This window comes from Gekko japonicus, unplaced genomic scaffold (genome assembly GCF_001447785.1).
Source record: "Gekko japonicus isolate JY-2015 unplaced genomic scaffold, Gekko_japonicus_V1.1 scaffold1556, whole genome shotgun sequence".
NCBI classification, from domain to species: Eukaryota; Metazoa; Chordata; class Lepidosauria; order Squamata; family Gekkonidae; genus Gekko; species Gekko japonicus.
Genome location: NW_015173718.1, coordinates 362,765 through 376,170, shown reverse-complemented (window position 1 = coordinate 376,170; position 13,406 = coordinate 362,765). Strand labels below are relative to the sequence as shown.

Sequence of the window (13,406 nt, the reverse complement as noted above, 5' to 3'; positions counted from 1 at the left end):
TCCCCCCACATTACCCCCCCCCCCCACTGGCTAAAAACACAAAGAGCCACAACTGGAATCTCTGCATAAGAGTCCTCCCAGGGGCGGGCTCATGTGTCTACAGAAGGCCAGCTCTATGATCAGCCAAGTGAAGCTGGAGGCTTCAGATGGAGGAGGTGACAGCTGCCACCACCAATTTCACACTGCTCTCACCTCTGACCCTGTACTCACCCCCTCCCATCTTGGAAAAACTAGCTATCCCCTCCCCCCCAGGATGCAGATTGCTGAACTGCCTTTATAGATACCAAGGTGGGAAGGCGCATTAGCTACTCTGGGCTGAGACGGGACAGGGAACCAAGACAGTGGCTTCAAATCACTATGGCAGACACACATGGCACAGCTGCTCCTGAACGGCTGCAAAGAGCATGCCGGACTTTTAAAAATATATAGATACATCTGCCCTTTTTCATAGAGCCGCCTGCCAATTCCCAGGGCAAATCAGTAGCCCTAATCATCTCAGGAGTGTGAATCCAAATGTGTAGTCAAAAACAAAATTAAAATCCTTACAAAAGTTGAGTGAGGCAGTTCACGGGGGGGGGAAGGGGATGCGCAGAGGGGAGCCTTCTAGAAAGCGTACCCCAAAACACAGGATAATTAGTTCCTTTGTGACCTCTGGATAAATCGATACCATTGTTTGAAAAATAAAAATCATTCCATCAGCAATTGTCTTGTGTTATTTCCTCTGGCCCTGGAAGAAACGTCAAAGAAGAATATCAGCTAGAGAGCGAGGGCAGCATGCGTCACGGCCAAAATGTCCATTTTGCTTAAGAGTGTCACTGCCGGGGATGATACAAATTGAGGTGCCCGCTGCCCCCTTCTCAAAATTCTTCTTGAGAAATGTGAGATTGGTATGTTTCTGTAGCACTGACGTGGAGGGAGCCATGACTGCAGTCTGGAGCGTGTGACAATTATTGTGGGGAGGGCACCGAAGTGGATCCCCCCCAGCAAGTGATCCATATCACAGGCACAGTCTGAGCACAGAACTGCCCCATCACGTACAACCACAAACACTGGCTGCTGCGGCAGGGACAGAAGGCACAACACAAACAAGGCCCATTGTGAATATTGGGGGGCATTTTCGTAGTGTTAACTTGCAGTCATGCCCGAGGAGGAAAAAAACAACTAAAATCAAATTTGCCCATCCAGAACCCGACATGGAGGCCTGATGCATGCGCATGCATCCACACACACACACACATGTGAGTTTGTCCTCAACCACAGCAGATCCAGGTACAAATGTGCCTCTACTGAAGTGAATGGATCATCACTTTCACAATAAAGGAGCTTTTCTGCCATCAGCAGTTTGCAGTTCTTAGGGCAGAGAAGCTGCAGGTGTGTTTTCAATCATCAACCAAAGCGCCATTCTTTTTTTAAAAACAAATATCCAAACATTCTATGTGGTGATACTGAATTTTCGTAGCATCGCTAGTTAACCTTAATCTGAAGGATTGTTTCGGGCAAACGAATCTGGGCCATGAGATTTCTGAGGCACACCAAGGGACCTATTCTGTTCTTTAAACCATGGACATACACGGCAGAGCTCATGGTTTCGCTGGGTTTTGTGCCAGCCAACAGATCCCCTGCTAAATTTGGAAAAGACAGCTTTGGTTCTAGCTGGGAAAGCACCACGGCCTACGTGATTCAATCAGGTCTTGGCAGGCCAAAGGTCAGGTGGATGTTTCAGAGTCCAGGAACAGCCTCCCGTTCTCCGGATGCTTTGCTGCAAACTCCACTAGTGATCAGAACAGTCTTGTAGTCTCCACAGGAAAAAAAATGTATACAAATTTAAAAATCCTACAATGCACCATGACCTAAGGTTCCCCCCCCCAGCTAATATTTAAGAAGGCATCAAACAACTGATCCTGATTTAACCTATAAATAGTACCCCAAATGTTTTCCTTTTTTTGGCAGTCCAAAGGCTTTGCTTCTTTGAAATATATATATGTGTGTCTATATATATTTGGCAGAATAAAAAGGCTATGGCTTCCTAAGGCCCAGAGACACGCCTGAGGCCTAACGTGGTATCCTGCGATAGAAGTAGATATAGCCCAGCTCTTTGGGTGGTCGCTCGGAGGCACAGACTTTCAGGTCATTGTAGATCGCCCATCTGAAAAGAGAGAGAGGCAGACAGCGTGAGGTTCCGGAACATAAATTGGCGGCCTAATCCCAGGCAAATTCGAAATGGACCGAGGCCACCCGCTGGTCAGTTCCCTTTTCCCTCTCAAGATTTTCCCTTAAAAGTTGAGACTTTTAATGTTCCCCGCTCCTGGTCCTTCTCCTCCTCCTTCCTCAATGACACTTGCTGGGAACTGGTCAGCCCCTCTCCAAAGTGTGTGTAGCAAGCCGTGTACCCCCCGGGGGGGGGGAGCTCAGCCCTCTTTGTCCTTGAAACAACTGAGAACTTATCACCTGCATTTCGGTGGCAACCCCCAGGTAAGCGTCTTAGGGACCAGTGAGGGCAACTCTTAAGGCAGCGTCTGAGGAAGGGCCGTGTCCGTCTTTCCTCACACAGGGGCAGAGCCAACCGGCTTTTCTGCTGGAGAAAAAGAGGCGGAGGGGGTTCCCTTTGACCACCAGAAAAGGCTATGCTGGTGATTGTGAGGCCGGCACGGACAAGAGCCATGTGGGAATGGGGGCCATAGGAAGGATGAGAATTAGGAGAGACTGAGATGGGGGGAAAACTGGCTGGCACAGTGAGGCACTGTTTTTTTGCCAAGAGCAAAGGCACAGAGACACAAGACCGGCTACCGACAGTGCTGAAAGTGCTACAGTTTTGCCATTAAGTTAGCTGAATGTCTCAATTCCACCTGCTGAAATCTTCAGCAACTATTTGGGAGAAACAACCGACACAGCGGCCAACAGTGCTGCAAGTGCACACTTGCCAGAAGGGCAACACGTGATGGGAAAAGGAGACTGTGACGGGCTCTTACAGGCCACCACCTTGAGGACACCACTCTCTGGGTTTCCCTTACGAGGGACACTGCTAGCTTCGGGTAGTAGCGGGGACCACTTACCCACTGGCTCCGTTCTTCCTTATAAAACTCTCCTGGTTCACTCCAAGGCTTTTAAAACCGGCGGAAATTAGTGACCGGACTCCGTTGTTTAACAGAATAAAGCGGCTTTACTGCGACACCTCGCATTTCCCTCCAGCACAGCCTTAATCAGATACCATATGTTCCATATGTTCCAACAATTAAACCGCCCTCTGGGATTCTTCCCAAAATGTGGCAGTTCCCTATGGCTGTTAACCTCCACCCGCTCTTCACCTCCTCCCTCACTCTCCGTCCCGTTCTCCCCCTCCTGTCCGTTTTCTGTCCATCAACCTCCTGAACATTCCATCTCGCCACACCGCCCTATGTCTGCACAACGCCCTGCTCCAGGTGTTCCCTTTTTGGAATCCGTCACAGAGACAGTGATGGGGAGGAAACCAGGATCTCTGAATACTAGTCGTTCAGTGAAGAAATGAGGAGAAACGCGGCCGAGGTTTTGGGGGAGTGGATCCTGACCATCAGAAGTGGTATCTGGCTCATAAAAACAACCATAACTTAGACGACAGTCCCATTCATTTCAACAGGACTTCTTTCCAAGTGGGTGTTCAGCCCTTTGGAGACCCAAGCTTCGGAACTCTGGCCAACCCTGGCACACTACATACCATCGATAGGTCACAAATCCCCCACACACTCACCTTCCCTCCTTTTTGAGATGGCAAACATAGTGGCCACTCATTGTTGATGTTCCCATGTGACTGACGAACCCGAAGAGCTCATAGCCTGTGCAAGGAAATATCAAGTATGGTCAGCAAGGATGGAATGGCGGCCCTTACTAAAACTTGCAGTGGGGGTGGGGAGGTGTGGAAGTCCTGTACCATTGATGGAAATCGCTTTCATCAGTGTCAATTTTCAGTGGGATCCAAGACCTTATCTACAAATCCATCCAAGTACTTGCCAGAGTTGACACTGCTTCGCTTCCAAGATCTGATGAGATCGGCCTTACCTGGGTTATTCAGGTCAGGAGGGGAGCTTTGACTCTTGAAAACCCCCAAAATTTTGCTGGTCTACAGCAATGTTCCCTCTAAGCTGAGTCAGTGTGAGCTAGCTCACAGCTTTTTAGCCTCTGGCTCAGACATTTTTGTCTTAGCCCAGGAAGGATGGCTCCAGAGCGAACTAATTTATGCAGTAGCCAAATCACTTGCTCACAACTTTGATGCCAGTAACTCACAAAGTAGAATTTTTGCTCACAGGACTCCACAGCTTAGAGGGAACATTGGTCTCCAGGTGCTACTGGGATTGAATCTAGTTATTCTACTGCAGGCCCAACACAGCTACCCTCTGAAACTATCTGACTCACATGAGTCTTCCATAGGCAGACAAGTTCCACAAGCTGGAGAAAGGCTTCCAGCTTTGCTCAGCGGAGTGGTCGGATAGTGGTTTGAGCCACTCCATAATGTGTTGTTCTGGAAAAAAAAACCCTTTGGCAGCTTGCTGGCACAGTGAGGGCAACTCTTAAGGCAGCGCCTGAGGAAGGGCCGGGTCCGTCTTTCCTCACACAGGGGCAGAGCCAACCAGCTTTTCTACTGGTGAAAAAGAGGTGGAGGGGGTTCCCTTTGACAACCAGAAAAGGCTATGCTGGTGATTGTGAGGCCTGCACGGACAAGAGCCATGATTAGGAGAGACTGAGATGGGGGGGAAACTGGCTGGAATTTACCCACAGCGAGGCACTGTTTTTTTGCCAAGAGCAAAGGCACAGAGACACAAGACCGGCTACCGACAGTGCTGAAAGTGCTACAGTTTTGCCATTAAGTTAGCTGAACGTCTCAATTCCACCTGCTGAAATCTTCAGCAACTATTTGTGAGAAACAACCGACACAGCGGCCAACAGTGCTGCAGTGCACACTTGCCAGAAGGGCAACACGTGATGGGAATAGGAGACCGTGATGGGGAGGAAACCGGGATCTCTGAATACTAGTCGTTCAGTGAAGAAATGAGGAGAAACGCGGCCGAGGTTTTGGGGGAGTGGATCTTGACCATTATAAGTGCATCTGGCTCATAAAACAGTCCCATTCATTTCAACAGGACTTCTTTCCAAGTGGGTGTTCAGCCCTTTGGAGACCCAAGCTTCGGAACTCTGGCCAACCCTGGCACACTACATACCATCGATAGGTCACAAATCCCCCACACACTCACCTTCCCTCCTTTTTGAGATGGCAAACATAGTGGCCACTCATTGTTGATGTTCCCATGTGACTGACGAACCCGAAGAGCTCATATCCTGTGCAAGGAAATATGAAGTATGGTAAGCAAGGATGGAATGGCGGCCCTTACTAAAACTTGCAGTGGGGGACTGGGGTGGGGAGGTGTGGAAGTCCTGTACCATTGTTGGAAATCTCTTTCATCAGTGTCAATTTCCAGTGGGATCCAAGACCTTCTCTACAAATCCATCCAATTACTTGCCAGAGTTGACACTGCTTAGCTTCCAAGATTTGATGAGATCGGCCTTACCTGGGTTATTCAGGTCAGGATGGGAGCTTTGGCTCTTGAAAACCCCAAATATTTTGCTGGTCTCCAGGTGCTACTGGGCTTGAATCTAGTTATTCTACTGCAGGCCCAACACAGCTACCCTCTGAAACCATCTGACTCAAATGAGTCTTCCATAGGCAGGCAAGTCCCACAAGCTGGCGAAAGGCTTCCAGCTTGGCTCAGCAGAGTGGTGGGGTAGCGGTTTGAGCCACTCCATAATGTGTTGTTCATCCAAAACCTAGTAAATACCATTTTTAAAATGACAAAAAACTAGAAGAAAATCAGAAACCGAGTATCCCAAAAGAAACTCACGTCCAGACCCATCTTTGATCCTGGGCCCCTCCGGAGCGGATTCTGCAAGGATGTTGGCATTCACGTGGTTCTCCATGTCCATAGCCTCAGAAGTGGTTTCGTTCCCTTCGGGATCTGGGTGACTGAAGATCCAGTCTATTGCATGCTCCAAATTATTATTCTGTCAGTGTAGTAAAAAACAAATAGTAAGATGACCGTCAGCATTCTTCATTGTGGCTTGTATGCATCTGTCATTAAGCAGAACACACACTTGGGCACAAAGAACTGCTGCCAGGTTCTTCAAAAAAACATGCCATGTTCCTGTTCTCTCACCTCCTGAGGCCCTGCTTCAGGTTCCTTGCCATATGAAGCTACATAGATGGCAACCTAAGAAAGGGCTTTCCTGGTCACGCTACCAAAACTTCTGTGGGGAGCATCAGTTAAGAACTGACATTTGAAAACTGACAGGTGGAGAAGAGACAGTTTAGCACTGAGGTATCGGAAGGAGGCAGAGAGGAGTGAGAGGATCATAGCGAATCCCCTTTCAAGCTGAAAAAGGACAGAGCTTCTAGTCAAGAGAAGTAATCCTTGCCCAGTGGAAAGGGAAACAGCTCTAAAAAGTGGAGTGATCTCTGGTCTGTATATATAGGAAGATTTTGGGAATTTGGATGTACGTTCTTGCCTTCTAAACGTGAAGTGTCAGTGAAACTGAGAAACCTGTGCTTGAGAGTTAAAGCAGAAACTGAAAAGAAAGCCTCTCTCCTCAAAGTTTCAAAAGCAATAACACTTGTTGGCAACAATATTAGCTGGATTTAGTGAGATTACAAAGATACCTCAGTTTTTATTATTGATTCACCTCATACATCCTGTCCCTGATCCCACATGACCTCCCCCCCCCTCCAAGTTAAATAAAATATTTTGTTTCTGAACTTGAATGTGCCATTACAGGAGTAGAATATTAGCAGGTAATTTTGTCTCTTCCCCGCCCTCCCAAGAAGAACAAAGGAGGGGGGAAATGGGGGGGGGGAATCAGAAATACATCAGTTTTTTCCCCCCTTGAGAATCTTCCTAATTTAAAAGGTATTGCCAAATGCAAAAAAAAAACAAAAAACCTCCATGGAATTTTTTTTGGTTTGGAATAAGTAAAATACTTCTATGGCATGAATGTACAAAACAGAAATGTTCAGGAGGGCACTCTTATAAAGGGATCTGAACAACATTATAACAGAACTGTCTAAGAGGGCACTTTTACAGGGTAATAAGACTGTAGCATATTACAATATTTTGCTGTATCTATAATCCTGTTTTTACTGCACTGCCCTGAACCTTTGTAATCCACTCTCAGCACTGTTTATGTCATATTGTGCCTTAAGGCAGCTTTTGGTTTGCGTGGTTTCCTAATTTCTGTACTCCAACTCCTACTGCATTGTCACTGGATATCTCGTGCTGTCTTTTCGAACTGTTTCCTGTATTCCGTCATCTGTCCTGAATCTCAATGAGAAAGGCAAGCTATAAACTAAGTGAATAAAATAATGTTACTTTTACAGGTTAGGGAAGAAATTCTTTCGGGGGAGGGGGGGTCAAGGGCTTGAACTGTCTTGACCACCTACAGTGAGCCCTGCCCTCCTGACTGTCCGAGAGTCCTTGGTGTCAAATAATCTGCATGCAATCCAACTATTTCTTCTCATCTACACCTACAACAGGAGATGGCAGCAAACAACTCCCCACAGCAAAAGTACCCAAGGGCTTTCTTGGCCAGATCTCCTGCCGACTGCAGAGTTCCACATCTGGGTAACAAAAATGAGAAGCGCGCATACTGGATGGGAGATAGACTTCTGGGTAGCAGTGTGTGTGTGTGAACAAGAACTTGGGGTACAGGTGGACCATAAGCTAAATTATGAGCAGTCAGTGTGATGCAGCGGCAAAAAAGGTTAATGCGATCTTAGGGTGTATCAACAGAGGCGTAACATCCAAATCGCAAGATGTCATAGTCCCGCTGTTCACCAAATTGATCAGGCAGCACCTGGAGTGCTGTGTGCAGTTCTGGAGGCCTCAGTTCAAAAAGGATGTGGACAGAATGAAGTTGGTGCAGAAGACAACAACGATGATCAGGGGACCTGGAGACCAAGCCCTATGAGCAAAGGCTGAGGGACTTGGGAATGTTTAGTCTGGAGAAGAGGAGGCTGAGGGGGGACACGAATGCTCTCTTTAAGTCTTTGAAGGGCTGTCACTCAGAGGAGGGCAGGGAGCTGTTCCTGTTGGCAGCAGAGGAAAGGACTCGCAAGAATGGGTTTAGGTGAGTTAGTGTGAGATAGCTCACAGTTTTTTAGCCGCCGGCTCACACATTTTTGTCTTAGCTCAGGAAGGATGGCTCCAGAAGAAACTAATTTATGCAGTGGCCAAATCGCTCACCCACAACTTTAATGCCAGTAGCTCACAAAGTGGGATTTTTGCTCACAAGACTCCGCAGCCTAGAGGGAGCATGGGTGGGAAGATACCGGCTGGATATTAGGAAGAATTTTTTACAGTAAGAGTAGTTCAGCAGCGGACTCAGCTTCCTAGGGAGGTGGTGAGCTCCCCCTCACTGGCAGTCTTGAAGCAGCGGCTGGACAAACACTGGTCAGGGATGCTCTAGGCTGATCCTGCACTGAGCAGGGGTTTGGACTAGATGGCCCTTCCAACTCTATGATTCTAGGACTATAAGAGAGTTTGGCACTGCTTTGAAGAATGGCATGCATTTATTGTACCGGCCTTTGAAAATTGCATTTGATGAACGGGTTAAGAATGCCTGGATCCCAGCTCTAAACAAATGCAAAGTAATTGCTGGACCGCTCACCATTGCCCGTAATGCCTGGATAGCAACATTCCGCTGGAAACCCATGGAGACAATGATGGCCACCATCTCTTCTGGAGGCTGGTTATTCAGCCCAAGAGCCCCCGGATCCCCTAACCCCGGATAAGCAGCTGCTCCGTAGCCGGGAATGGCTAATGGCTCTGCAAAATCTAGAAGAGAGGCAAAGGCAAATATTCAGATCCATGCAAAGTGACCAGCCAGGGTGCTACCTTACAAAACATCTTTATCCATGAATAATGCAGGAGAAAAATGACCATCTCACGTAAATAAGCGTGACCTATTGGGGTCGTGCGGATAGGGACGGAAGAGGCAGAAGTTGCAAGGCAGCTGGTCAGTCCACTGACCAGCAAGGTTTAGGGCTGAAGCCCACATCCCACGAGCAGAAGGACCTGCCTGTCCATGAAAGATGACCACTAGTAGTTAAGAGTATTGGAATAGGGATCCGGGAGACTTGGAGTTCAAATTCTTGTTCAGCCATGAAATCTTCCTTGGGCCTCTAACCTTCTCTCAGCTTAAGCCACCTCACAGGGTTATTGTTAGGATAAAGCAGCGGGGGAGGGGGATGAGCATGAACACCACCCTGAGCTCAATGGCGGAAAAGTGGGATGAAAAGGTATTAGGGAGATTTTTGCCAGTTCCCCTTCTTGGAGCAGGAGACTGGATTTATACCCCGCCCTTCACTACTCAAAGGAGTCTCAGAGCGGCTTACGATCCCTTCCCCTCCCCGCAACAGACACCCTGTCAGGTAAGTGGGGCTGAGAGAGCTCTCTCAGGAACTGCCCTTGAGAGAAAAGCTCTGAAAGTACTTGTGACTGACCCAAGGTCACCCAGCTGGCTTCATGTGGCGGACTGGGGAATCAAACCCAGTCCGCACTGTTAACCCCTACACCATACTGGCTCTCCTACGTCACACCCCATGGTGTGGTCACGTCAACCCTTTGCAAGCCATCTTTCGGTGAGCACAGAGGGCAATGAGAAGGGGGAGGCAGGAGACATCCATTCCATGAGCAGAGTTCCTCTTGCAGATCTTTGGAACCTGTTGGAACCTGCGGGGTATAAATGTAGAGAAACGGGGCAGGGGAAAGTTCATAAACTGGAGGGGAGGCCTCATTCTCTTTCCATCTTCCAGGCCATCAAATCACTAACATAGATATATGTGAGCATCTGAGCTGGTAAAAATATCCATGGACTAACCGTCATGTAGAGTGTCAGAGTAGCATCTGGGAGAACCAGGTTCGAATCCCCACTCTACCACGCTGGCTCGCTGGGTCACCTTGGGCCAGTCACACCCTCTCAGCCTAACCTACCTCACAGGGTTATTGTTATGAGGAAAAAAATGGAAGAGGTCTACAACAGAGGTCTACATCAATTCCTGCTCTGTGATTCTGTAACAATAAGCCAATCCAGGAGAGGACTGTTAAGGAAACTGGGGTTTGTCTCCAGGGAAACAGAAGCATGGAAGAGGAGAAGAAGAGATTGGATTTATACCCCGCCCTTCACTACCCAAAGGAGTCTCAGAGCCGCTTACAATCTCCTTTCCTTTCCCTTCCCCTCCCCACAACAGACACCCTGTGAGGTAGGTGGGGATGAGAGAGCTCTATTGAGAACTGCCCTTGAGAGAGCAGCTCTGAGAGAACTTGTGACTGACCCAAGGACACACCAGCAGCTGCATGTGGAGGAGTGGGGAATCAAACCCAGTTCTCCCAGATTAGAGTCCACGCACTTAACCACTACACCAAAGGTGTCTCAGAGCGGCTTACAATCTCCTTTCCCTTCCCCTCCCCACAAGAGACACCCTGTGAGGTAGGCGGGGCTGAGAGAGCTAGTTTGAGAACTGCTCCTGAGAGAACAGCTCTGAAAGAACTTATGACTGAACCAAGGTCATCCAGCAGCTGCAAGTGGAGAAGTGGGGAATCAAACCTGGTTCTCCCAGATTACAGTCCGCGCACTTAACCACTAAAAGAAACATGTTTGTTAGATATGTGCACACCTCCACTGAGATGACAGACCTGGTTCTTCCATGTGGGCAATGATCCAGTTGAAAGCCACCTCAGCGCCCATGTTGCCGGTGTAGTAGACGGCCTTCCGACACGCTTCAAGCGGAAAACCCATTTCTGCTAGCTGCATGACCGAAGATTCGTCAATGTCTGGAGCTAAGAAAGAGAAGATGTTTCAGGCATCTAGACCACAAGCCAATCCTCCATTCATCAATAGACAGGACTATGGATGTCAAATATGGCCCAAAGCTGCGGAATTTACATAGAGTCTAAAATGTGGAACAAACCAATGGTTCTTGATTGCTAAAATGACGTTTCTAGTCCTCATGACTGTAGTAAAAACTTTAAGGTTGTCCGCAGCAGTTCTTGAATATTCCTGCTTATCAGAATCAAGCTGGACAGATGTGTGCTCCTGACAGCCCTGGACCCTTCCCTGTTACCTCAACATCCTTTCCCCCTCTTCTGATAGCAATTGCTCTTCCCTTTATTTCATTAGATACCGAACCTGGTATTAGATACCCAACCTCACACATTTCGCACATTTAGAAAATACATTCTCATTCGGTTAATCTACTCAGAGCACAGTTTGCCAGGACCAAAGTCTGGAGCGGCACACGATAACGATGGACTGTTCCCTCTTAAGAACAGTGTTATCGATTCAACACGAGTCAACGTCCATGTAAATTCCAACAACGATCTTGCATTTGCAGAGATCTGGTTTTGCTCCGAAGAGCAACAAAGCTCTTGGGACAGATCTGTCAGAGAAATGGCATTCCACAGCTCTTGGAAGTACAAGCACCGTTGCTGGTCAATCGCTAGTATGAACGACCACGAACATCTGTCGAGCCCCTCTGCCACTCGCCATGCAAGGTAACGTTCATTCCAACGGGAGGGGGACAGCGGCTGTGCAGACTTCTCGGTAATTCCAAAATACACAAAGATTTAAGCATCACTCACACAACATGGCTTGCCCGCAGCGACAAATGGACCAATCAGGATGAAGTGGAAGGGTGAGCAGACGGCACCTCACTTAGCTATTCAAGCTCAGACAGGCTTGCAGATGTAGTGTCCCCTCTAAGCAGAGTAAATGTGAGCTAGCTCACCGGTTTTTAGCCGCCGGCTCACAGATTTTTGTCTTCACTCAGGAAGGATGGGCTCCAGAGCAAACTAATTGATGCAGCGGCCAAATCGCTCGCTCACAACTTTAATGCTGGTAGCTCACAAAGTAGAATTTTTTGCTCACAAGACTCCACAGCGTAGAGGGAGCATTGGTTACTTATTACCTGGGTCCTGGATAAGCACTGAATGAGACATCAAGTGGCATATCCTGAGACCGTCTACATTTCTTTTTCCTTTAATTCAAGTTTTCAGTCCTGATATACGGGGGTGGGGTGGGATCACCCTCTTCCAAGCCTAACTAGGCACTGAATACACAGATTTTGTCCAAAACAACAGCTGTGTATCTAGTTTTCTCTTCTCCGTCTGTAAAAAAAAACTGGAGGAAGTTCTTGCACTGGCTCTCACCATCCTAAACGATTAGGTGCCACCTGCAAGCTTAGTCACTTTGCTGCTCCCCCCCCCCAATTCCAGATCATTTATGGACAAGCTTAATAGCACAGGGCCAAGTATCAACCTGTGCAGATCCCCACAGCCTACTTCTGTGTCCATCGCTAGAACTGCCCATTTATTTCTACTCTTTGCTTCCTGTTGTTCAGTCAGTTTCTAACTCACAAGAGGATCTATCCTCTTTTCCCAAGAAGATCTGTCTTCTCCCACTAAATTTAATCAGGGATCTTTGGCAAGAGACGCCATTAAAAGTTTTTTGGGAAGTCTAAGTATATAATACCCTGAGCTGGATGGCCCAGGCTAGCCTCATCTTGTTGCACGTCGGAAGCTCAGCAGGGTCATCCGTGGTTAGTACTTGGACAGGAGACCCCCAAGGAAGTCCAGGGTTGCTACACAGAGACAGGCAATGGCAAACCACCTCTGTTCATCTCTTACTTAGAAAACTCTGCAGGGTTGCCATAAGTCGGATGGTAAAGGTAAAGGTTCCCTTGCTCGAAAGCCAGTCGAATCCGACTCTAGGGTTGCGGTGCTCATCTCCGTTTCAAAGCCGAAGAGCCAGCGCTGTCCGAAGACGTTTTCGTGGTCATGTGGCCGGCATGACTAAACACCAAGGCGCCCGGAACGCTGTTACCTTCCCACCAAAGTGGTACCTATTTATCTACTTGCAATTTCTTGCTTTCGAACTGCTAGGTTGGCATAGGTCGGATGGACTTGACAGCAAAAAAGTATATGTCGACTAGGCCATCCTTTCCCACGTGTGTTATTCCCTCTCCAAGAACTCCAAAATGTGGGTCAGGAAGGACCTCCTTTGCAGAAGCCATACTGATCCTTCCTCTATAAGGCTTGTTCCTCAGTGAGCTTGATAAGTCTATCTTTAGCAACAGCTTCCACCAATTCACCCTGAACAGACTTTGGCCCAGCTGGCTGTAACTTCTTCCGTCATCTTGGGATTCCTTTTTAAAAACCAGCCATGCATCCCCTACATCCAAACCTCTGGAAGAGAGGCCTACAAGCTGCACATTTTTGTCAGATCAATAATTTCACATTTCAGTTGGTCTGAAGGTCCAACTCAGGCACTTTTATCTAAGAGACCATTCATTTGAAGCCTCCTTAAAGTACTAGATTTTCACATGCAGGGAAAGA

The 13,406-nt window shown here is 47.9% G+C and overlaps 1 protein-coding gene across 1 annotated transcript in view; it reads right to left on the bottom strand.

The window, feature by feature from the left end:
- Positions 1–1,112: 1,112 nt before the first annotated feature.
- Positions 1,113–13,406, bottom strand: part of USP13 (ubiquitin specific peptidase 13 (isopeptidase T-3)) — a 122,426-nt gene continuing 110,132 nt past the window's right edge. Inside the window, exons 16-20 of the mRNA XM_015423344.1 lie at positions 10,710–10,853; positions 8,683–8,849; positions 5,868–6,027; positions 5,223–5,307; positions 1,113–2,146 (exon numbers count right to left, since the gene is read on the bottom strand). Coding sequence (XP_015278830.1) covers positions 2,053–2,146; positions 5,223–5,307; positions 5,868–6,027; positions 8,683–8,849; positions 10,710–10,853 — 650 coding nt within the window. The 3' untranslated portion in view covers positions 1,113–2,052. The remainder of the gene's footprint in view (positions 2,147–5,222; positions 5,308–5,867; positions 6,028–8,682; positions 8,850–10,709; positions 10,854–13,406) is intronic.